Here is a 27,162-nt window from a genome sequence, read left to right on the forward strand (position 1 = left end):
AAATGGTACTAAACTAGATTCTCCTCAAGTATTAAATCATTTATTTTCTGTATTTGCTTAGAGTTTAAGAATTTTTTAAATTACTTTAAAAATTACTTCAGTACACTGTAATATTATCTTTAACCTTTTTCACTGACTATGGAATGAAGAGTTCAGACATTAAAATATACATTATTATATATTTTAATTTCACGTATGACATGTGAACACATCCTTGCAAAATATTCAGTGATACAGAAATATCTTTGTTATGAGGAACAACTTAAGAAAACTTTTTACCCCTCCCCAAGCTATCCATAAAATTTTTTATGTATCTTTTACTGATGTCAGTATTCCAGTTTTAATATTTTTTCATGATTTGTTTATTTTTTTTGTTGACTTTTCATCTTTTTTCCATGAGGCTCCTTATATATAACGAGATATCTTATTTTTTCATTTGCACTTACATTTTTCTTTATCATTTTCCATCTGTTAGCAATTGCATTTGAAAATTGAACTCATACAATTTATTGTTTTCAAAATAAACTTTCTTCTGTGACAGTAAAATCTATTTAGACTTTTACTGACATGATGTGAATTCCATCACAAACCTGTTTTCAATTTTCATTATTTATTTCATTGATCATCAGTAGAACAAATGAATTAGGATAAGTGAAATGGAGGTTTGTACCTGGTTCTACCACTAATCTCCTGAGTGACCCATATGAGTCACTTCAGAGCTGTTTAACTATGATATAGAAATGCCCACTGCCTTTCCTTTAATTACTTTGCAAGACAAATTTTAGTCTTGAGGTTTAGGAGTAGTAATTTTTTGTTTTCTCTATACATGTAGTAGATAATGTAGAAAATCAAAGTGCAGGTAAACAAAAATGATTAAAACTTCCATAAAATCTCAATTCCAAAAGATAGTCACAAGTAAGATTTTGGCATTTACTTTAAAGATACATTTATATGTATATTATATAGATCCCCAAAAGGTTATCTTTTTTATAGTGATTTGTGCCTTATTTGTTTAAAAAATTGTGAATGTTGGAGAGGTTTATAGTATTCTTGGTCTTAGCTATATCTGAAGTAGAACTTAACGATAAGTCTGTATACTTGAATAAATGCTTTAATATTTGGAGCATGTAAAAAATGACAGTGTATTTCATAAACTTTGTGGCTCAAAACATTACACTGGAAGGATACACGTAATGAACAGCTGAGTTATTTATGATAAGTTATAAACAAAAAAGGTATTGTGATAAACATCCTGTAGGGCAGTTGAAAAAAATCTTGAGACTCAACTTTCATAGGTATGTGTTTGTTCATGTGGGGTAAAAGACTCTACAGGTAATAATATATGCATTAATTTGGTTTGAGTTCTTAACTATCTAAAATTTGATCAGTTTCCTTCTGAGTCAAATGAATAAATACCATGTGACATATTATGTGTTAATAGACACCAAAAAATTTTAAAACTGTAATTATATTCCAATTTATATATTTTTTCATGTCTTCTTACTGTGTAGGTGACTCTTCTCAAAAGTTTTTTTCTTCATTACCTTGTGGTGGACTTGGGGTAAGTATGAGTTTGTTTACTGCTTTTTAAAAAAATTTTTTTATTGGAGTATAGTTGATTTATAATGTTGTGTTAGTTTCATGTGTACCATAAAGTAAATCAGTTATACATATATCCACTCTTTTTTAGATTCTTTTCCCATATAGGTCATTACAGAGTATTGAGTAGAGTTCGCTGTGCTATACAGTAGGTCCTTATTAGTTAACTATTTTATATATTGTAGTGTGTATATGTCAATCCCAGTCACTCAAATTATCCCCCTCCCTTCTCCCCTGGGAACCATAACTTTGTTTTCTACACCTGTGACTCTGTTCTGTAAATAAGTTCATTTGTACCATTTTTTTTTAGATTGTACATATAAGCGATATCGTATGGTATTCGTCTTTCTCTGTCTGACTTACTTCACTCAGTATGACAATCTCTGGGTCCATCCATGTTGCTGCAAATGACATTATTTCGTTCTTTTTTATGGCTGAGTAATATTCCATTGTATATATGTGCCACATCTTCTTTATCCATTCGTCTGTCGATGGGCATTTAGGGTGCCTCCATGTCCTGGCTATTGTAAATAATGCTGCAGTGAACATTAGGATGCATGTATCTTTTCGAATTATGGTGTTCTCCAGATATATGCCCAGGGATGGGATTGCTGGATCATATGGTAGTCATGTTTAGTTTTTTAAGGAACCACTATACTGTTCTCCATAATGGTTGTACCGATTTACATTCCCACCAACAGTGTAGGAGGGTTCTCTTTTCTCCACACCCTCTCCAGCATTTATTGTTTGTAGATTTTTTGATGATGGCCATTCTGACTGGTGTGAGGTGATACCTCATTGTAGTTTTGATTTGCATTTCTCTAATAATTAGTAATGTTGAGCATCTTTTCATGTGCTTTTTGACCATGTGTATGTCTTCTTTGGAGAAATGTCTATTTAGATATTCTGCCAATTTTTCCATTGGGTTGTTTGTTTTTTTGATGTTGAGCTGCATGAGCTGTTTGTATATTTTGGAGATGAATCCCTTGTTGGTTGCTTCGTTTGCAAATATTTTCTCCCATTCTGTCATTTGTCTTTTCGTTTTGTTTATGGTTTCCTTTGTTGTGCAAAAGCTTTTAAGTTTAATTAGGTCCCATTTGTTTATTTTTGTTTGTATTTTCATTACTCTAGGAGGTGGATCCAAAAAGATCTTGCTGCGATTTATGTGAAAGAGTGTTCTGCCTGTTTTCCTCTAAGAGTTTTATAGTATCTGGTGTTACATTTAGGTCTTTAATCCACTTTGAGTTTACTGCTGTGTATGGTATTAGGGAGTGTTCTAATTTCATTCATTTACATGTAGCTGTCCAGTTTTCCCAGCATCACTTATTGAAGAGACTGTCTTTTCTCCATTGTATATTCTTGCCTTCTTTGTCATAGATTAGGTGACCACAGGTGCGTGGGTTTATCTCTGGACTTTCTATCCTGTTCCATTGATCTATATTTGTTTTTGTGCCAGTGCCATAGTGTTTTGATGACTGTAGCTTTGTAGTATAATCTGAAGTCAGGCAGCCTGATTCCTCCAGCTCCGTTTTTCTTTCTCAAGATTGCTTTGGCTATTCATGGTCTTTTGTGTTTCCATACAAATTGTAAACTTTTTTGTTCTAATTCTGTGAAAAAATGCCATTGGTAATTTGATAGGGATTACATTTAACCTGTAGATTGCTTTGGGCAGTATAGTCATTTTGACAATATTGATTCTTCCAATCCAAGAACATGGTATATCTCTCCATCAGTTTGTGTCATCTCCAGTTTCTTTCATCAGCATCTTATGGTTTTCTGAGTACAGGTCTTTTGCCTCCTTAGGTAGGTTTATTCCTAGGTATTTTATTCTTTTTGATGTGATGGTAAATGGGATTGTTTCTGTTTACTGCTTTTAAATAACATAAACTTCCAAAAATATATCCTTTGATTTATCTGGTCAGTTGTGTTTAAGGCTGTTTCTCAGTAAAAGTTATGCTGGACTTCAGGTTATTATGGCTACATAATTTGTAGGGCTCAATGCCAAATGAAAATAGAGATCCCTTTGTTCAGAAATTATTAAGAATTTCAAGATGGCAAAAATACCAAAGTTATCCAAATATGGGGCCCTGCTAACTATAGGTTCCTGTGTGAAGCCACTTTGCTAGACTTTTATATTGCTAGAGAAAAGGTAATATGAGAGGGTTTAATGTAGTTTCATAGCAGAATTCAGTTTTTAGTAGAGTCATACTGAGTATGCATATGCATTATATTCCTGGTAAAAATGGCATAAACTTCACAAAGCACTTTGCATTGTGGGACATTTTGTTTGTGAACCTCCTGAGGCCATTTTTGTCTTCAATAATTAACAAAGCCTTTTTGACCCAGGATATTTATACCATATTTCAAGGACAAATTTGTTCAAATCCAACAACGTATGAAAAAAAATGTCTACATTTTTGTGGATGATTAGAACATAGCCTATAACCTGCAGTCTATTTAAAGTTAACCCTTACCAGTAACAAGACATCATCCTGTAGAACTGAGTGCTAACTCATGTTAGGACAAAGTAATTCTAGATCAGGTTTCCAAGGACTAAGGAACTTAAGTCAGTTAAGTTTCTTAGATATTGAAGGAAAGAACACAACTAGTCCTGAGTATGTTTTAGGCGATATTTTGCTATAACTAAATTTTATACAGGGAAATCCCATACATTTTCAGCTAATTCTGTCATTTTAGTGATGCTAGATTTTGCAAGGATAATCTTTCTATTCCTTCACCTGTGACTCTGCCTTCTAGAAATAAAAATGGCAACTACAACCAATATCCATTTGGACTTTACAGTTTACCAACATGCACCTGAGGTTTGTAATAACTTTATAACATAGTCGTAATTATTAACACCATTTTGCCGATGAGAACCTGAAGGCTCAGAGAAGTGAGGTTATTTTGCTGAAGTTACTTAGTAAAGGCTGAAAGGCTGAAGGTATGAGGTTGACGTGCATGTCCATGTGGAGGAGTTCCAAAAGAGCATTTTAGGTCCTTCCAACGCTCTCATCTTCAGCAGACCAGCCGCAGCCCCTGGAGCCTAGCAGTGCATCTGTGTGGCTCATGTAGTGTGGTCCCCTTGATGGCAGCTCACCAGTGAGCTTTGCTTTTTGACTCCTAGGGCAGGACAGTCACCATCCCACATTAATCCATGCTCATTTTTTGCAAACCTCCAGTGAAGCCAGGGGCTTGCAGAGTCATTCTAGAAAGCAGAGAATTTACTGACTTTTTAAATGGGTTTCATTGGTTTTTGCACTTATTTTCTGACATCCCAAGTGGCCATTTTTAGAGAATGGCTGATTACCTACAAATGAGGCAAAGAATGAAGCAAAGCTAATGACTACTTAGTGGGTATGGTGATGGGGAGGAAATCAAAGCTGTGAAAAGAGTGGTGATCATTAAACTCCCACTCACTTACAAGTACATTTAATTCATGATCCAGAGTTGAAATGAGGACAGTTCCCTAGGACCCACTTCCCAAGTCTGACTTCTGCTGTGCCTATGACTCACTATGCCTTGAACATAAAATACATGTACTCAACTGTGCCAAACCCATACCAAGTAAACTTCTTATTCTTTAGCAAGAACTGCTCTAGTAAACTCTTAGAAGTACCCAAGGAATGAATAGTGACTGCTGCTTCTGGCACAGTGGGTGTCATAGAATAACACCTAATCAGTATGGTGGCAGCAAAGGTGATGGATAAATCTAGCTTGCACAAGCAGAAGCAGGAAGAGTAAGACTGGATTAGTTTGACTCCATCACTGCTGGAAAGCGCTGGAGAGAGGCACCTCTGTTTTTCAAATTGGCCTATAGGTCTCCTGGTGGTGTTTATGTACGTCTAGGTGAGTGTGTATGTGCTGTGTTGTGTATACCTATGCTTGTTGATGCTCTAGAGAACTAGCTTGATTCAGTGTTTTGGGTTTTTTTTTTTAGGAATCAGATTGTGTTCTTAGACATTCAGGAACCATCTTGACTCCTAAGATCTTTGGTTTTGATATAAGTCCTAAGAGAAACTCTGGGTCCTGTGGATTTGTATCCATCTAAATTTTTACCTCCAGGACAGTCCAAGACATATTAAGTATACAAAAGACACCCAGTATGAACATGGAGTGGCCCAGCTTGGCAACATGGGGGCACACCAGCAAGCTTGGAAACCACTAAAATCGCTTTTGTCTTAAGGCATTTCTTCCGGTTCATATTATCTAAGATGAACCCATTGGTTTAAATTCCGAAACAACACTTAATGCTCCCCAGTTGTTGGGATAAACCCCAGTCGCCTAGAATATATACCTTCCCACCAGATGGGTTTAATTTATACCTACTGAATGCTGATGGATTAATTGGCTTTTGAGGGGTCTGCCTGGCACATTATGAAATTTAAAAAATCTCTACCTCTTATTAGATTTTCCTGTGAAATTGCAGGTGATAATTTGGTCAAGTAGCTCAATGGGTGAATGGTAATAAGTTGCTTTAAAGTGTGCTCTCCAGAATTGCATTTTGGACAACAATCTCAAGGTTTCCAAATTCCTTTGTGTTTGGTTCTCATTTTGTTTCGTTACTATGGCATGACTCATTTCTGATTACTGTGTGATTGCACTGCAAGAAAATGCACCAACTGAAAAGAGCATTTTACCAAATCCCGGGCCTTGGTAGTCATATAGTGAAACAGATAATTAAGGGACTCTGGAAACAAAAGCCAGTGCCGGACCACTTTAGTTCTCACTCCTCAGGGTATATCACTAAAAATAGTGATCATTTTCCTGGCCATCTGACCTGCTGCTGTGTGAAGAAATCTTGAAGTCATTTCTCAGCCTTATTTTTCCCTCTTCACTTGATAGGCCACAAAAAAACCCACAAAAGCAAGGACGAGCAGGCTTTTATGATAATGTCGTCATCAGCTCCCAGCTTCAAACGCTTCTGCGGCTTTTGAGTTGTCATTTATAACTTGGAACTGAATCGACCCATAATTCCCCTGATACACTTAGAGAAATTGATAACAGACTCTGCACTTCTTTTATGGCTCGGAGGAGGCAACTCCAATCACATCACTATTGGCAGGCAATATTATTTTTTGACATGGTTGTAAAAGTATAAAGGGGCTTATGGCATTTGTTTAGATGAGGAATGGGCTCTCAAGCTGTGCTGGGGTTTACAGGACCAGATTAGTGAGAAGCAAAGGGAATATGATGTTTGCAAACAGGATATGATTTTATATATAAGTTTGGGTTTCATGCTCTGTTCCCTGGGGAAAGCCGTGCAGACAGCAGAGAATTCCACTTTTATCCTACAACAGACAAGCTCCTAGTGCCAAAAGGCAGAAAAATAAACGTGGTCAATGGGCAGTGTCAGACCCTTGATTGGAGGAGGAGGAGCTGTGGAAGAGGCAGAACAATTCCCTAGGAGGAATGAGGAATTGCAGAGCATGGGCAGAATCTGGGCCTGCCTAACTGGTCAAAGATGTGCCAGAAATGAGGCTCTGCGAGGTTTAATCAAGGCACCTTCTCCAGCAGCAGCTCAGTCAGTCCGTGAACATGACACTGGCTTTTTATTACAAACTTTTACTCTGTCCTTATTCTCTTTGATTACACCTAGATCTGGCACCCTGTGAGGCTTATGGATGTCATTTTTTGTGATTTTTTGGGAGGGGGAAATAGGGAGAAGGATTAGGTGATAGTGTGGAGGTAATTTTAGGCTCATTCCAATTGCCCAGAGGTTTTCAGCAGACATTTTAGTTATATACTAACTGTACTCCCTATAGAGGAGGCAGGTTTGGATGAAATGTGTCAAATTTTCTTGAATTTCGTCAAATTAAAAATGTAAGCTCTCCCCTCTGATATATGAAATGTACATATATATAAATATTATATATATATATACGCACACATATTTTCAGAAGCAAATTCTATTCTTTCACTACATTTATAACTTCATATTATTTTCCCATTTATTATACCACCTTGGTCCTCCACATTCATTCCCCCAATGACAATTTTAAAAAGTTCCAGTGGCAAGCCTTTCAAAGACAGCTTTCTCTATTGTATTATAATATCAAGGAATGATTTATTTTATGACCAAATCTATGGACATATGGTTAAATTCAACATAACAGAAAGGTTTGGTTAATACATTTTTCTGCTGTTTACAGTGGTCTTCTTTGAAACAAAAAAAAAAATCAGTATTTTAGAAGGCATAACATGTGCCATCATAAGAGGGGTGAAGGGCAGGAAAAAATAAAATAAGGCTCGTTGCCAGTGATTAGACAAGGAGCAGGAATGCAAAGACTAATGAGACAAGACTACTTTTCCCATTGCTCATAGCCTTTTCACTCGGCTGATCTGGATAAACGTGCTGTGGGAGCACAGAGGAGGGAGCTTCCAGAACAGAAAAGAAAGAAGAGGGGTGTGGAGGTTAACTCCAGCAGTCGTAAGCTGAATATTCAAGAACAATTAGGAATGAACGTGTGTGTGTGTGTGTGTGTGTGTGTGTGTGTGTGTGTGTGTGTGTTCAGGGTGGGTTATGACTGTGGAGTAGCGGGGAGGCATCCAGGCATTAACTGTTTAGGCTCTCATAACACACCGTATTTTTGACAAACGCACTAAGCAGTTGTCGATTAGTAGGGAATTTTTTTCCTCAGATAAAAACAGAACCAAAACCTAATGCTTATGCCAAAATTTGGATATTCCTGAAATTTTGATAATGATTCAGGAACCCCTTCCTCTTATCTTAAGTATATGCATCATGTGTTATTCCCACCCAGTTATCCCAAGCAGGCACAATGCCTCTTGTTACATCTGCAGAAAGAGGAGGGAATGGCATCTGTTTCTCACATGCATAATCAGGATAATGTTGATTTCTCTCATATGAATGGTCAGCTCAAACCTGGCTTGCAATCAGTGTTTCATTTCCTCCACTGCTGCTATCAAAGATGCATCACAATCCTCTTCCCTCCAGCACAATAAGAGGATCCACCCTGATTTGGAATCTCTCTTTTCCTCATCTCCCTTTCTAATTGTATTTGGATTTTCATTAGTTTTAAACTTGAGGCAAATGATACTAGCAGGAACACCCCAGGGCACCTGGAAAAAGTAAAACAGATAAGCGGCCTTAATGAAATTGTTTTGAGAATTTTGTTTCATGCTGTGGATTCCACAAAAAGATCATGTTGCCCCAAACTTGGAAAATATAGTACAAAATATTATGCAAGCCAGGAAATTCTTTCTAAATAACAAAGGAAGTTTCCAGTATTGCATAAATTATGCTAATTGTGTATACTCAATGATAGTTGCAGGGAAATAGACAACATTCCCCACAGAGATAGACATACATACATTACTCTATGTTTACTGCGAACTGTAAAATTTTATAGAATCTTTAAATGCATGATGTCCATTGCAGGGAAGAGGAAAATTAGAAATGAAAACCTTAACTTCCTCCTTAATTCACTTAACTGTAGCATGCCATCAGTGATTAAATTCTTTCGATTGCTTTGACATTATGGCTAAACACAACAGGATGCATTTTGGGGTTTTTTGGGTTTTTTTTAAATTTTTCTTTTTTTTTTTAAGATTTGATTTAATTTTTATGTTTTTGGCTGCGTTGGGTCTTTGTTGCTGCGTGCGGGCTTTCTCTAGTTGCGAAGAGTGGGGGCTACTCTTCGTTGCGAAGAGTGGGGGCTACTCTTCGTTGCGGTGCGTGGGCTTCTCATTGTGGTGGCTTCTCTTGTTGCGGAGCACGGGCTCTAGGCACGCGGGCCTCAGTAGTTGCGGCACGCGGGCTCAGTAATCGTGGTATGTGGGCTCTAGAGCGCAGGCTCAGTAGTTGTGGCACACGGGCTTAATTGCTCCGTGGCATGTGGGATCTTCCTGCAGCAGGGATCGAACCTGTGTCCCCTGCATTGGCAGGCAGATTCTTATCCACTGCACCACCAGGGAAGTCCCGACAACAGCATGCATTTTGAAATTTCATTTTCATTTTCTTATTTAAAGTAAAAATACATATAACAAAACTATTAAAAGTCTTCTGTTGTCAAAATGAGATAGCTTAGAAATGCTATCATCAAAGCTTTATACATGTGTTTTTTACACTCGGGGCTACAACACCTGTAAAAAATGACATATGCAACTATGTCAACCAAAGTAGTGTCAGTAGTAGGGAAGAAGAAAACATATTCATTTCTGGAATTCCTTTTTCTGTCATTTTTCTCTCTTCATTTTCTTTACTGGCCTATGGTTCTTGATTATAAACATTCAGACAAGAAAAATTGCACCTTGGAGTCTGCAGTTGCTGAAGGTAAATGGATTTGATGAACTTCTGGCTTCTCCCTAACTCAGGAAATCTATGATTCTATGAAACAAAAATTCAGAAATTAAAACATACTAGAATAAATTTGAATATACATCACTGATTGTCACTTCTGATTGTCAAGAAAACATAAAACCTTAGGTCCAACAAAAATTTAGAGCTGACAAAGGAAATGAGACTACCTAGGAAAAAGGAATCTTTGGGACAGCTTCTGTGTTGTGCAGCCTGAAATGCAGATAAATCCAGACTCACCTCAGACTTTCATTTTGATGTGAAAAAACTGCACTTATATTTTCCCTTTGTCACATTTCTACCCTGGATAGTTTCAGGTCCAGATATTCATCCTGTAACTAATATCTAATACATAGTACTGATATATCATTACTGGATTTGTCTTCGCCAGGTATTTTGACAGAAAGTTTAATGAAGTATAACTCTTACAATTCTCAAACAATACACATAGTTTTCCTTACAAAATCCAAAACTAAAATAAATTAGTTTACTGAATGCTTGAGCCATAGTAGGCAGTTCACAGCAGAGTTCCTAGGACTTATTCATTCCAGACCCCGAAGTAGAATGCGTAGCTCCCAACTCCTAGGCCAGCAGCATCATTATCACTGGGTCGTGTTTTATTTTTAAATATAAAATAGTAAGTAAAATAAAGGTCTTGAAATACAGAGCGATGACGCACCTTAGCAATGAAGCATATACATTGATTCATTGTTTTTATCGAGGCTAATAAGACTATTGAAGGGTTAATACATTTGAGAATGATATGCATCCAAAACCATTTGGTTTATTTATGCTTTTATCATATTCTAAATGATATGATTTATATGGTCTCTAACTAATATGTACTGTGGATACATTTTTATCCTTTATAACAATCTTTAAAGACTTCTCAAAGTGATTCTGTACCATTTTGAAGTGTGATCATTCAATCCCAGGAGACTTACTACTGACTGTGTAACTGAGGCCTTGTAGTCTACAGAAAAGGAAACTGAGGCTCAGAGAGGAGAGTAACTTGCTCAAGTCTCATAGTTAGTAGGTGGTGAAGTATAATAGAAGTCTCCTGATTCCCAAGCTCTTAACCACAGTTCTGTGCACACACAACTCACCATAATTTCAACCTCACATGATTGTCAGCACTCCTTTCCCAAATGAGAATAACCCTAACCGTAAGAAAAGCAAAATTGTTTCTTTTGCCAAGAACATTCTCTTTTTAATTGAAATTCCTATAAAGTATTAAATCCATGAACTCAGACATCATTAATTTGGGATAAAAAATTATGTAGCTGTATAAAGCATTTCAACTCTAACTGGACCACCGAAGAATCTCTGGCCTTGGAGGAAACCACTGTGGAATGGGTTAGAGAGAATCTCATTTCACACACCGACTGAGTCAGTTAATTTTATTAAGTTGCTTTTGGTAGGAATGGGGCACTAACATGCATTGTTTAGTGAATAAAAAGATCAGCTTATTATGAAATACCCTTTACACAGTATGTACATCAGATTAAATAAAGAAGCAGCAGGAAAATACTGACATGATATTACTTGGCTCTAGCTCTAACTCAGTCTTGGTAGGACTGATCAGCAGGTCACTGAAATTGTGAATAGCAACAATGGGAACTGTCACGTTCCTTCACTGACCACATAACCCACAGGAATCCATATATTATTTGTCAAATCCTTTAGTCCACTGGTATCTTAACTAAAGATCCTGAGTCTCAAGATGTAGCACTTTGCCACCACAAACATGTCACTTCACTTATTCTTGTTATTGGCACGCAAATAGCAAAGGGATATTTTTCTGAAGACGAAGAGTGACTAAAAATTGCACATGTAAGGTCAGTAGAGCTGCCAGAAAGCAGTCGATCATACTGGGAGGGGGTTTGTAGTAGAGCATTAACGTACATGGCCTGCCCCTTGTCTCCTCCAGCTGCTGCATTAATAGTTCACGCCTTCTTTCCATATGGAATGTTGGTCACAGTGTTCATTCATCATATCCATGGTTTTCCTTGGAATCTGAAGGTCCTCCCTGTAGTTGCTCTGTTTCTTTTTCATCTCACCATGACTAAAGAAGCTAAGGTGTGGGCATTATAACCTACAAGTGATCCCAAGGGAATGGGCTGTCATTCATGTGTTCCTCCCAGTGTTGAACAAAAGAGAGAAAGCATGTGGTTTCACCCACCCATTGTCATCATAAATCCATCCCAGCTCCATTTCAAAGGTCTCAGGGTTTCAGCAGAACATCTAACATGAAATGAATACATACATTCAAAGAGCTGGCATGTTGTATCACATGGGAGAGGGGAGAACACCCATTGTTACAGGCTGCGGAGCCAAATGAAGAAGAACCCAATAAAGAATGCCATAGCTCCTCAGCCCAGAAGTAGGTCTCTCATCATTATACTACAGAGGAAAAAAGTGATGGTAACCCAGAGTTATAGTGGGCCTCTCAAGAGGTTCTGAAGCGTTGCTACCTAGATGACTGCAGAACTATCCCTGAGAGGTTTTATGATTTTAGGCGCTATGTCCTTCTGCCCAGCCCTGGAGTCAGAGAAACCAGCGATACAAAGTCTCTGTTAATAATTATTTCATTCATGTGAATCTCAGTTTCTTCATCTGTATAATAGGGATAATGAAGCCTCTCTCATTGTGTTATTGTGAAGATCAAATGTAATGATGTAGGTTATCAGTGACAGCTGTGTCTATAGAATGGCCACTTCCCCACTTTGACGGGTGGCCCTAATTTTTTCTCCTTTTGCAGAGAATAAATAGGCTGCTGTCTCAAGGGTGTGAGTTAAAAGCTTCTTCAAAGCTCTGAAACCCTGGGGTCTCATAGGATGCACCTACCCAACTGAGGTTCTACCATTAGAATCCTGGTACTGTAAGGAGACTAATAAGGAGGGGGAGGCCACTGTTTTTAGAAGCCCCTGTGATGAAGCACATGGGCAAAGAACCTTGATTTAGGAATTGGAATATTTGGATTCAAATCTCCACACTGTCACAACTTGCAAAGTGTTTCTCTGACTGTGAAGTGTAGAATCTGATTCAGCAGAACTGGATGGGGCCTGAGATTCTGCATTTTTAACAAACACCCACGTGATGTTAACGCTGCTCATCCATGGACCACAGTTTGAGTGACAAGATCCTATATGACCGTGAATGGACAAATCATTTCATTCTTCTGTGCTTCAGTTTCTTTACTTCTTTTAAGCAGAGGTGATTAAGGAAATGTACTTTATCTTTCTCCTTGGGGACAAATGTGACATACTTGGGGATCCGGTTGACTAAGACTTAGATAAGCAGTCTGTCTCCTTTGGGCAAATAGTTACAGGGCAAGGAAGTTTCTATGAGGGGCAGGGGTGAACCATGGCAGCAGAGGTCCAGGGTGCTAGGGGAAACTCCAGGCGATGCTGGATGCCAAACCAGGGAAAGGAGGCACCTGATTCTGGCAAATGAAAGCTTCAGGCCTAGGGGTGACACTGACTGAGGAAAAAAGAATGGTTCTTCACTCAATTGTGTATGTAACACAAGACCTAAATGGAAGAGGGATTTTTATGTCACATTTTATCTTTATTTAGCCACAGTAGAACACTGTCAAGAGATACATCACTATGGAATGAATTTGTTTTCATTCGTTAATTTATTCCCTTTACAAAAATTTATTAAGCATCTATTATGTGTCAGACCCTGAAGACATAGACACCCGTAGCCCTGCATTCACAGCGCTTGACACTAGCTTTCATGGTATATCATTAAGAAGAGATCTACAGAACAAACAATAAAGAATATCTTTTTTTTTTAACATTTTTATTGGAGTATAATTGCTTTACAATGGTGTGTTAGTTTCTGCTTTATAACAAAGTGAATCAGTTATACATATACATATATCCCCATATTTCTTCCCTCTTGCGTCTGCCTCCCTCCCACCCTCCTCCCTATCCCACCCCTCTAGGTGGTCACAAAGCACCGAGCTGATCTCCCTGTGCTATGCGACTGCTTCCCACTAGCTATCTATTTTACGTTTGGTAGTGTATATATGGCCATATATACACTATCACTCTCTCACTTTGTCCCAGCTTACCCTTCTCCCTCCCTGTGTCCTCAGGTCCATTCTCTAGTAGGTCTGCGTCTTTATTCCCATCTTGCCCCTAGGTTCTTCAAGACCTTTTTTTTTTTTTTTTTTTTTTTTTTAGATTCCATATGTATGTGTTAGCGTACGGTATTTGTTTTTCTCTTTCTGACTTACTTCACTCTGTATGACAGACTCTAGGTCCATCCACCTCACTACAAATAACTCAATTTCATTTCTTTTTATGGCTGAGTAATATTCCATTGTATATATGTGCCATATCTTCTTTATCCATTCATCTGTTGATGGATACTTAGATTGCTTCCATGTCCTGGCTATTGTAAATAGAGCTGCAGTGAACATTGTGGTACATGACTCTTTTTGAATGATGGTTTTCTAAAGAATATCTTTTAAAGTTCATATCTTTGTCAGTCCACTGGGGCTGCCATAAAAAAATACCACAGATTAGGTGGCTCAAGCAACAGAAATTTATTTTATCACAGTTCTGGAAACTAGAACTCTAAGTTCAAGGTGCTGGAAGGATTGGTTTCTCCTGAGGCCTCTCTCCTTGACTTGCAGGTGGCTGCCTTCTCTCTTGTGTCCTCACAGGGCCTTTTCTCCGTGTGTACACATCCCTGGTATCTCTTCCTCTTCTTATAAGGACACCAGTCCTATTGGATTAGGAACCTACCCTGGTGACCTCATTTAATGTAAATTACCTCTGTAAATGCCCTGTCTACAAATATAGTCACATTGAGCTTCAACATTTGAATTGAGGGTGGGGCGGGGGCAATACAATTAAATCCATAACAATATCCATGTGTAGGGTTGACTTGGATTGAAATCCCAGCTCTGTGCCTTATCAACTATGTAACTTTAGTCAAGTTACTTAACCTCCTAAACTCAGTTTCCTCTTTTGTAAAAGTGACTATAATACATTTTTTAAGCTATCATGGGGAATAAATTGAGTTACGTTTGTAAAATGTTTAACACAGTGTCCAACACTTACTAGGTATTCTTACTGCCCTGTATCTCTTTCTTTAGATGCTGACCAAAGATATTTCCTTTTTTGCTTTCTTTGGGTAATAAATTTGATTTTACTACCTCTTGCACTGAATCTACTAATAAATTAGGTTTTTCTCTCTCAGATCTTTGCTACTCCCACCCCCACTATCAGTATTCCCAGAAAGAAAATATCTACTGGAATTTTCAGTTCTAGCTATAAGAGTGGAGGCTTGATGATAGAAAAATATTGAACTTTTCAAATATCTCTTAAGTGGATAAAAGGTAACTATTCTATTCCCAAAACAGACAAATAAGAAATTTGGCTTGCAGATTCCATTATATGTAACATAGAGTTTAAAACTGACTAAGCTATGTAGATATATTAAAGCTAAAATGTCTTAGAAATCAAATCACGCTAAAACAATTTCAGTGATTTTAAAATATTTGATAATTTCTAAGTTACTAAGATGCTGTATGCAGAAATGTCTGGTCCACAATAGATGATTCATTTAAAAATTAACACTTTACCTGATGCAATGCAAAAGTTGAAAAGATATTGAATTTCTTTTACAGTTAAACTTTTATACAACATGCCTAAAATGGTACAGAATAAGTACGATGATGAAAAACCTCAGTTTCTTTGTTGAGTCTGGTGTCTGTCAGGAGGTTTCTAGGGGCATCTGATCATTATTTAAAATTTAAACTCAATTATTCAGAAATGCCCTGTGGCCCTAGAAGCAGCATAGCATAGCAGCAAGAGCTTACTAAACTGCTTAGTAGTAGCCAAGGAGTTTTGATTCCTAACTTTCAAGGGGAAATATTCAAGGAATCCAAGGAGCGGTCATGTACCACATTAACCATGCACAGTGCATATGAAACTTGTTCTGTTAATGGGCACAATAGTATTACATTTAACTCTGGGAATATTTCCGAAAGGAATCAACAAGCTGCATTTAGACTATATAAAGGAGACTGTGCCTAAATTCCTTTTCTTCTAAGTCATTCTCTTTCCCTTTTAAATACTTTCAGTACAGGTAGCTTAATTTCTATCACGTGCAGCTTTTCAGAGCCTGCGCTTTGTTTCGGGTGCCAATGATTGAGCTATGCTGGATGTGCTTGGAAAAGGCCCACATTCATTCAGGAAACTCTAGTTGAACTAGATCCATATGTAGCTAAAAAAAAATGTAGCTTTGTGATTGGAGGTAGTTTCTGGCTTCCAGCATTATCACATATGATTTTTGTTTTTGGTGTACTGCAGAATAGAAAGTAATTTTGGAACAAAACTCTGGAATTTTTTTTTCTTAGTTAGCATTTACTCAGAGCTTACTGTACTATACTTTCATCATTGTGTTGTACTGTGGTAAGCACTTAACATGCATTGACTAATTTAATGCTAATAAAGGTGGAAGGTGGTATTATCTCCATTTTTCTTAAGGCTTGGAAGGGTTAATGAACTTGTCCAAGTTTGAACAGCTTTTAAGTGGAAATGATAGTTTTCAAGGTCTCTAACTCATAGGTCAACAAAAATAAATAAGGCGTTATTGTACTAAACATTGATGGTGCCCTAAGCAAAAGCTACCACCCAAAAGAATGGGATAAGGTAGAGGAGACATTGTCTGAAGATTGGTTCCTTGGAAGCTCTATTAAAAAGCTTATTAGAGGACTGTTACCCTCTCAGGCCCTTCTGGCTCCACAGGTTCTGTAGTTTTGTTTCTGTGGCATCTGCCTTAGTTTCTGTTAAGCCAGCATGCTGTGGGCTTGGGCTAATGATTGTGGTGCAGAAAAAAGAAAGAAGTATTATCTCTGACCTGCCGGGTTTTAATGCCACAACTAACCGTGTCTTCTGAGTGTGGGTCCCTACAGTGCCCCCCAAAGAGGGAGCCCCGAGAAGTCAGTCCCTGGGACAGTCTGGGAACAGACTGGAAACAGACCGTCCATCGTCTCCCATCTCCACTCTCCTTGTGCTCAGCGTGAATTAGAAGGGTCGGTACCAGGGCTTCCCTGGTGGCGCGGTGGTTGAGAATCTGCCTGCCAATGCAGGGGACACGGGTTCGAGCCCTGGTCTGGGAAGATCCCACATGCCGCGGAGCAGCTGGGCCCGTGAGCCACAACTACTGAGCCTGCGCGTCTGGAGCTTGTGCTCCACAACGAGAGGCCGTGACAGTGAGAGGCCCGCGCACCATGATGAAGAGTGGCCCCCACTTGCCACAACTAGAGAAAGCCCTTGCACAGAAACGAAGACCCAACACAGCCAAAAAACAAAACAAAACAAAACAAAAAAATAAATAATTAATTAACAAAACAAAACAAAACAAAACAAGGGTTGGTACCACGCCCCAGTTTCAGATGCTGTTCTCCAGTTGGTCGGCCATGTGATCTGGTGCAGTTTTCCTTTAAAAATGAGCAATATCGTAATGACATTGAGAGCAGAAGTACACAGCAGGTAAGATGGTTCAGTAAGCTATAATTACACGTGCATTGTGGGGGAGACCCTCAATATGGCGGAGGAGTAAGATGTGGAGATCACCTTCCTCCCCACAAATACATTAAAAATACATCTACATGTGGAACAATTCCTACAGAACACCTACTGAACGCTGGCAGAAGACCTCAGACTTCCCAAAAGATATATATTTTTTTTTACTTTTTCTCTTTTTGTGAGTGTGTATGTGTATGCTTATTTCTGTGATTTTGTCTGTATAGCTTTACTTTTACCATCGGTCCTAGGGTTCTGTCTGTCCGTTTTTTGGGGTTTTGTTTTTGTTTTATACTATAGTTTTAGCACTTGCTATCATTGATGGATTTCTTTTTTGATTTCGCTGCTCTCTTCTTTCTTTCTCTCTTTTATTTTGTCTTTTTTTTATTACTTTTAATTTTTTAAATTTTTAATAATTTTTATTTTTTATTTTGTAACTTTATTTTATTTTATTTTTATTTTTTTCTTCTTTTTTCCCCCTTTTATTCTGAGCCATGTGGCTGACAGTGTCTTGGTGCTCCAGCCACATGTCAGCCCTGTGCCTCAGAGGTGGGAGAGCTGAGTTCAGTACATTGGTCCACCAGAGATCTCCCGGCTGAACCTAATATCAAACGGTGAAAGCTCTCCCAGAAATCTCCATCTCAATGCTAAGACCAAGCTCCACTCAACGACCAGCAAGCTACAGTGCTGGACACCCTATGCCAAACAACTAGTAAGACAGGAACACAACCCCACCCATTAGCAGACACGCTGCCTAAAATCATAATAAAGTCACAGACACCCCAAAACACACCACCGGATGCAGTGCTGCCCACCAGAGACAAGATCCAGCCTCATCCACCAGAACAGAGGCACCAGTCCCCTCCACCAGGAAGCCTACACAGCCCACTGAACCAACCTTAGCCACTGTGGCAGACACCAAAAACAAAGGGAACTACGAACATGCAGCCTGCGAAAAGGAGACCCCAAACACAGTAAGTTAAGCAAAATGAGAAGACAAAGAAACACACAGCAGATAAAGGAGCAAGGTAAAAACCCACCAGACCAAACAAATGAAGAGGAAATAGGCAGTCTGCCTGAAAAAGAATTCAGAGTAATGATAGTAAAGATGATCCAAAACCTTGGAAACAGAATGGACAAAATACAAGAAACGTTTAACAAGGACCTAGAAGAATTAAAGAGAAAACAAACAATGATGAACAACACAATAAATGAAATTAAAAATTCTCTAGAAGGAATCAAGAGCAGAATAACTGAGGCAGAAGAACGGTTAAGTGACCTGGAAGATAAAATAGTGGAAATAACTACTGCAGAGCAGAATAAAGGAAAAAGAATGAAAAGAATTGAGGACAGTCTCAGAGACCTCTGGGACAACATTAAACGCACCAACATTCAAATCATAGGGGTCCCAGAAAAAGAAGAGAAAAAGAAAGGGACTGAGAAAATATTTGAAGTGATTATAGTTGAAACTTCCCTAATATGGGAAAGGAAATAGTCAATCAAATGAGGAAGCGCAGAGAGTCCCATATAGGATAAATCCAAGGAGAAACATGTCAAGACATATTAATCAAACTATCAAAAGTTAAATACAAAGAAAAAATATTAAAAGCAGCAAGGGAAAAGCAACAAATAACATACAAGGGAATCCCCATAAGGTTAGCAGCTGATCTTTCAGCAGAAACTCTGCAAGCCAGAAGGGAGTGACAGGACATATTTAAAGTGATGAAAGGGAAAAACCTACAACCAAGATTACTCTACCTAACAAGGATCTCATTCAGATTTGACGGAGAAATTAAAACCTTTACAGAAAACCAAAAGCTAAGAGAATTCAGCACCACCAAACCAGCTTTACAACAAATGCTAAAAGAACTTCTCTAGGCAGGAAACACAAGAGAAGGAAAAGGCCTACAATAAAACCAAAACAATTAAGAAAATGGTAATAGGAACATACATATCAATAACTACCTTAAATGTAAATGGATTAAATACTCCAACCAAAAGCCATAGACTGGCTGAATGCATACAAAAACAAGACCCATATATATGCTGTCTACAAGAGATCCACTTCAGACCTAGGGACACATAAAGACAGAAAGTGAGGGGATGGAAAAAAGATATTCCATGCAAATGGAAATCACAAGAAAGCTGGAGTAGCAATTCTCATATCAGACAAAATAGACTTTAAAATAAAGACTATTACAAGAAACAAAGAAGGACACTACATAATGATCAAGGGATCAATCCAAGAAGAAGATATAGCAATTGTAAATATTTATGCACCCAACATAGGAGCACCTCTGTACATAAGGCAAATGCTAACAGCCATAAAAGGAGAAATCAACAGTAACACAATCATAGTAGGGGACTTTAACACCCCACTTTCACCAATGGACAGATCATCCGAAATGAAAATAAATAAGGAAACACAAGCTTTAAATGATACATTAAAGAAGATGGACTTAATTGATATTTATAGGACATTCCATCCAAAAACAGCAGAATACACTTTCTTCTCAAGTGCTCATGGAACATTCTGCAGGATAGATCATATCTTGGGACACACATCAAGCCTTGGTAAATGTAAGAAAATTGAAATCATATCAAGTATCTTTTCCGACCACAGTGCTATGAGATTAGATACCAGTTACAGGAAAAAATCTGTAAAAAATACAAACACATGGAGGCTAAACAGTCCACTACTAAATAAGCAAGAGATCACTGAAGAAATCAAAAGGGAAATCAAAAAATACCTAGAAACAAATAACAATGAACACACAATGACCCAAAACCTATGGGACGCAGCAAAAGCAGTTCTAAGAGGGAAGTGTATAGCAATACAATCCTACCTCAAGAAACAAGAAACATCTCAAATAAACAACCTAACCTTACAGTTAAAGCAATAAGAGAAAAAAGAACAAAAAAACCCCAAAGTTAGCAGAAGGAAACAAATCATAACGATCACATCAGAAATAAATGAAATAGAAATGAAGGAAACAGTAGTAAAGATCAATAAAACTAAAAGCTGGTTCTTTGAGAAGATAAACAAAATTGATAAACCATTACCCAGACTCATCAAGGAAAAAAGGGAGAAGACTCAAATCAATAGAATTAGAAATGAAAAAGGAGAAGTAACAACTGACACTGCAGAAATACAAAGGATCATGAGAGATTACTACTAGCAACTCTATGCCAATAAAATGGACAACCTGGAAGAAATGGACAAATTCTCAGAAAAACACAACCTTCCAAGACTGAACCAGGAAGAAATAGAAAATATAAACAGACAAATCACAAGCACTGAAATTGAGACTATGATTAAAAATCTTCCAACAAACAAAAGCCCACGACCAGATGTCTTCACAGGCGAATTCTATCAAACATTTAGAGAAGAGGTAAACTTATCCTTCTCAAACTCTTCCAATATATAGCAGAGGGAGGAACAATCCCAAACTCATTCTACGAGGCCACCACCACCCTGATACCAAAACCAGACAAAGATGTCATAAAGAAAGAAAACTACAGGCCACTATCACTGATGAACATAGATGCAAAAATCCTCAAGAAAATACTAGCAAAGAGAATCCAACAGCACATTAAAAGGATCATACACCATGATCAAGTGGGGTTTCTCCCAGGAATGCAAGGATTCTTCAGGTTATGCAAATCAATCAATGTGATAAACCATATTAACAAATTGAAGGAGAAAAACTATATGATTATCTCAATAGATACAGAAAAAGCTTTTGACAGAATTCATCACCCATTTATGATAAAAACCCTCCAGAAAATAGGTACAGAGAGAACTTACCTCAATGTAATAAAGGCTGTATATGAGAAACCCACAGCCAATGTCATTCTCAATGGTGAAAAACTGAAACCATTTCCTCTAAGATCAGGAACAAGACGAGGATGTCCATTCTCACCACTATTATTCAACAGAGTTTTGGAAGTGTTAACCACAGTAATCAGAGAAGAAAAAGAAAAAAAAAGGAATCCAAATCAGAAAAGAAGAAGTAAAGCTGCCACTGTTTACAGATGACATGATACTATACATAGAGAATCCTAAAGACGCTACCAGAAAACTACTAGAGCTAATCAATGAATTTGGTAAAGTAGAAGGATACAAAATTAATGCACAGAAATCTCTTTCATTCCTATACACTGATGATGAAAAATCTGAAAGAGAAATTAATGAAACACTCCCATTTACCATTGCAACAAAAAGAATGAAATACCTAGGAATAAACCTACCTAAGGAGACAACAGACCTGTATGCAGAAAACTATAAGACACTGATGAAAGAAATTAAGGATGATACAAACAGATGGAGAGATATACCATGTTCTTGGATTGGAAGAATCAACATTGTGAAAATGACTCTACTACCCAAAGCAATCTACAGATTCAGTGCATTCCCTGTCAAACTACCAATGGTCATTTTCACAGAACTAGAACAAAAAGTTTCACAATTTGTGTGGAAACACAAAAGACCCCTAATAGCCAAAACAATCTTGTGAAAGGAAAACGGAGCTGGAGGAATCAGGCTTCCGGACTTCAGACTATACTACACAGCTACAGTAATCAAGACAGTATGGTACTGGCACAAAAACAGAAGTATAGATCAATGGAACAGGATAGAAATAAACCCAGAGATAAACCCATGCACATATGGTCACCTTATCTTTTTTTTTTTTTTTTTTTACATTTTAAAGTAATAACTAGGATTATTACTTATAACATTATACCAGAACATATAAGATTTTTAGAAATTTCATGTAATGTCTGAAACATTTATATTAACATATTTCCATACATATTTCCATAGGGTCACCTTATCTTTGATAAAGGAGGCAAGAATATACAGTGGAGAAAAGACAGCCTCTTCAATAAGTGGTGCTGGGAAAACTGGACAGCTACATGTAAAAGAATGAAATTAGAACACTCCCTAACACCATGCACAATAATAAACTCAAAATTGATTAAAGACCTAAATGTAATACCAGACACAATAAAACTCTTAGAGGAAAACATAGGCAGAACACTCAGCAAGAAGATCCTTTTTGACCCACCTCCTAGAGAAATGGAAATAAAAACAAAAATAAACAAATGGGAACTAATGAAACTTCAAAGCTTTTGCACAACAAAGGAAAACATAAAGAAGACGAAAAGACAACCCTCAGACTGGGAGAAAATATTTGCAAATGAAGCAACTGACAAGGGATTAATCTCCAAAATTTACAAGCAGCTCATGCAGCTCAATACCAAAAAAACCAAACCACCCAATCCAAAAATGGGCAGAAGACCTAAATAGACATTTCTCCAAAGAAGATGCACCAATTGCCAACAAACACGTGAAAGGATGCTCAACATCATTAATCATTAGAGAAATGGAAATCAAAACTACAATGAGGTATCACCTCACAGCAGTCGGAATGGCCATCATCAGAAATCTACAAACGATAAATGCTGGAGAGGGTGTGGAGAAAACGGAAACCTCTTGCACTGTTGGTGGGAATGTAAGTTGATACAGCCACTATGGAGAACAGTATGGAGGTTCCTTAAAAAACTACAAATAGAACTACCATACGACCCAGCAATCCCACCACTGGGCATATACCCTGAAAAAACCGTAATTCAAAATACACATGCACCACAATGTTCTTTGCAGCTCTATTTACTATAACCAGGACATGGAAGCAACCTAAGTGTCCATCAACAGATGAATGGATAAAGAAGATATGGCACATATATACAATGGAATATTACTCAGCCATAAAAAGAAACGAAATTGAGTTATTTATGGTGAGGTGGATGGACCTAGAGACTGTCATACAGAGTGAAGTAAGTCAGAAAGAGAAAAACAAATACCGTACGCTAACACATACATATGGACTCTAAAAAAAAAAAAGGTTATGAAGAACCTAGGGGCAGGACAGAAGTAAAGACGCAGACGTAGAGAATGGACTTGAGGACACAGGGAGGGGGAAGGGTAAGCTGGGACTAAGTGAGAGAGTGGCATGGACATATATACACTACCAAATGTAAAATAGATAGCTGGTGGGATGCAGCCGCATAGCACAAGGAGATCAGCTTGGTGCTTTGTGACCACCTAGAGGAGTGGGATAGGGAGGGTGGGAGGGAGACTCAAGAGGGAGGAGATATGAGGATATATGTATATGTATAGCTGATTCACTGTGTCATAAAGCAGAAAGTAACACACCATTGTAAAGCAATTATACTCCAATAAAGATGTTAGGAAAAAAAAAGCTTATTATAAATTCTGACAATTTCTCCAAATCCTGGGGTTATGGAAACCTCTAGGTACAAACTACTGGTGTAATGCTCAGACAGTTATTGGTAATCATTTTCTCTTGGGACAACTTATCTTGATAGGGCTAATTTATTAATAAAACTTCTAACACATTCCTAATTTTACCTCTGGCTTCAGCTTTTCTTTCTTCCTGTCTTTCCCAAATAGAGCTCTTTCTTTGTACAATTTGGCAGGAAATTCCTTTCTCTATGAAATCAATACTTCTCAAATTATATGGTGAAGAAAGATTTTTGTTTGCTTATGCTTTATTTCCTACCTGTCGTAGAGCAATGCTTTTGTAAAATGCATTAGAATAGAATTACTAAAATTGAGATACTAAAATATGCAAAATAAAAAATTCAGTTATTTTTTACTAGATTCAACAGGTATAAAATTATTCTAAATGGATTGCTACAAAAGTTTCTAGACGCTTGCTTGTGTTTATCTTGCAGACTGGGAATAGTCTGTGGACCACTGTGGTTACCCGGGCCATACTTTGAGTAGCAGTATTCTAGACCAGTTGTTCTTGATATGGTTGAATTTAAATCTGCCATCTTGTTAGTTATTTTATATTTGTTCCATCTTGGTTTTTGTTTTTTGTGTTTTGGGGTTTTTTGTTTTGGTTTTTTTTTTTTCCTTTTTCTCTCTTTTCCTGCCTTCCTTTGGATTGAATATTTTTTAATTGTTTCATTTTATTTCCACTATTGGCTTAGTAGTTGTACCTCTTTATTTTTTTAGTAGCATTTACAGTTATTAACACTTATCACAGTGTGCTTTCAAGTAATATCACACTACTACTTCATGTATTAGGTAAGAATCTTACAGCAGTTTATTTGCAACCCTCTCCTCCTGTTCAATGTGCCTTTGTTGTCGTCATACATTTGACTTTTACATGTGCCATAAACTCCACAAGAAATTTTTATTATTTTTGCTTGGGATAGTCGATTATCTTTTTCAAGGGAAAGAAAATAAAAGAAAAGTCTCTTATATGTGCCTTCATTATTATCACTTTCAGCACTCCTTATTTCTTTGTGATAATGTGTTATTCTAAGTTTCCATCTGGTGTTATACTGTTTTTCCTAAATGATTTCCTTTACCATTTTTTGTAACTGAGGTCTGATGGCAGTACAGTACCTCAGCTGTTATTTTTATGAAAAAGCTTATTTTATCTTTTAAAGATATTTTTTAAAAATATTTTTGCTAGTATAGAATTCTGGGTTGACATTTTTTTGTTTGAAATCTTTGATGCCATTCCATTGTCTTCTATCTTAAATACTTTCTGCTAAGAAATCTGTTATAATTCCTATCTTTGTTCAAGTTTATATAATGTGTTTATTTTCTCTGGCTGCCTTTAAGATTTTTTTGTTGAGTTTTTAACAGTTTGTGATGTGTCTAAGTATGTTTTTTTTTGTTTGTGTAATTGATTTTCTGGTGGTTTTTTTTCTAGTTATGCTTTGAATTTTTTGGATCTGTGGTTTCATTATTGTTGAGAAATTCTCAGTCACTATCCCTTCAGGATTTCTTCTGTCTCGTTTTCTCTCTCTTTCCTCCTTCCAAGAATCCAGTTATACCTGAGTCAGACAATGGAGGTTACTTGATTGTCTTGTGACCTCAGCTCTCAAATACCTCCCAAATTAATATTTATCAGCATTTTTCTTTTTATTAATTTTAGGTTGGGTTTATCATTTTTTGTAGCTTTCTTTATTCTAAACAATAGATTAAATTTAAACCATTTGTTCTTAACTTGTGTTCACAAACTGCTGAAGGGCCATGAGTTATTTATTACAAGAAGCCTGTGAATTCATATACACACCCAACATTGTCCATGGACTGAATAAATATTATGTGTCAAAAGTATGGGGCTACATTTACAAATGCATGTAGGTATTGCTGCAATTAATATGCTTGAAATTAATATAAAATCATTGCTGAATTATAGATAACTTTCACCATGAAACATTGCTCAAATAACAAAATTTAATAGTGCAATAAAACTCTTCCGTAGTGCTGTGAATATTTTGAACATTTACTTCAAGTGTTAACCTGAGCATCCGAACTCTAGTCTTTTTCTCAGGCAGAGGCGAGAGTCCTTTATAAACACACCAGGTGTAGTATAGTCTCCAACTGCCCCACCCTAAGAAATCTCCTTGAGTTAGGCCATGATCTTTGTGCACAAGAAATAACCCAGCTAGTTCCTTGGAGATACATTTTTGCCTTTGCTGCCTTAGAAATTTCAAACTGTGTAAAACATAAGTCACCCTGGACAGCAGGAGTTATGTACTGGCAGCCCAGTAGCCAAATTCAGCACACTAATAGGTTTCTTTTGGCCTGGCTGTGAATTTTTTTAAGTGAATTCTTGTCAGTATTTAAGATTGAAAAATTGTACCTGACCCTCCCACCTTTTCCGCATTTACCGTATATTATGTTATGTCTACATTACCAGTCTGGCCCTGGGAGTCATTAGAATATATAGCTACTGCTATAGTCCTACTCTGCATCACTTCTGTATGCAAGTTTCTCCAGGCTCATTTTTTTTTAAATTTTTATTTATTTATATTTATTTTTGGCTGTGTTGGGTCTTCGTTTCTGTGCGAGGGCCTTCTCTAGTTGCGGTGAGCGGGAGCGGGGGCCACTCTTCATCGCGGTGCACGGGCCTCTCACTGTCGCGGCCTCTCGTTGCGGAGCACAGGCTCCAGATGCGCAGGCTCAGTAGTTGTGGCTCACAGGCCCAGTTGCTCCGCGGCATGTGGGATCTTCCCAGACCAGGGCTCGAACCCATGTCCCCTGCATTGGCAGGCAGATTCTCAACCACTGCGCCACCAGGGAAGCCCTCCAGGCTCATTTTTGGTACTTTGTTTATGGACTCGACTTATCTATATATTGGCCATCAATCCCTTCCTTTAACACCAAGAAAATTCTTTATACCCTAGTTAATATTTAAATTATACATGCTGCAGATCTGAGAAAGTATTTTAGGGAAAAAAATTGCTGCTGTTATTGCTATTTTTAAAATCATAAGTTACATGACAGTGTATATTATCCAGTGACAGATCTATCTATGGATAATTCACTTACTTGGGACTCTGATTATTTGGTGAACTATGTGTCGCTTTTATTTTAATGTCCATTTTTATATGGCCATTCTCAGAGCAAACAATAAAAAAAAGAAAGAAAAGGAAAAAACTGAAAGCCATTAGGTGCTTATCCAAAAGGTTTGCAGAAGCACAGAGACTTCTGAATAAGGCAGGACACTCAGGAAACATCTTCATTTCTTGGAAAATCCTAACTGTGGAGTTTTGGTCATTTTAATTCATGTTTCTAATTAACAGTGACATAAAGAAACTGTTAAAACAGTGGTTTTTGAAATGTTATACCTAGTTCTC

General features: G+C 37.4%; 1 protein-coding gene across 1 annotated transcript in view; it reads left to right on the forward strand.

The window, feature by feature from the left end:
• HDAC9 (histone deacetylase 9) overlaps positions 1–27,162 on the forward strand; it is a 998,074-nt gene that overhangs the window by 705,142 nt on the left and 265,770 nt on the right. The window contains exon 17 of the mRNA XM_059933969.1: positions 1,512–1,561. Coding sequence (XP_059789952.1) covers positions 1,512–1,561 — 50 coding nt within the window. The remainder of the gene's footprint in view (positions 1–1,511; positions 1,562–27,162) is intronic.

Source organism: Balaenoptera ricei, chromosome 9 (genome assembly GCF_028023285.1).
Source record: "Balaenoptera ricei isolate mBalRic1 chromosome 9, mBalRic1.hap2, whole genome shotgun sequence".
In the NCBI taxonomy this organism is placed as follows: Eukaryota; Metazoa; Chordata; class Mammalia; order Artiodactyla; family Balaenopteridae; genus Balaenoptera; species Balaenoptera ricei.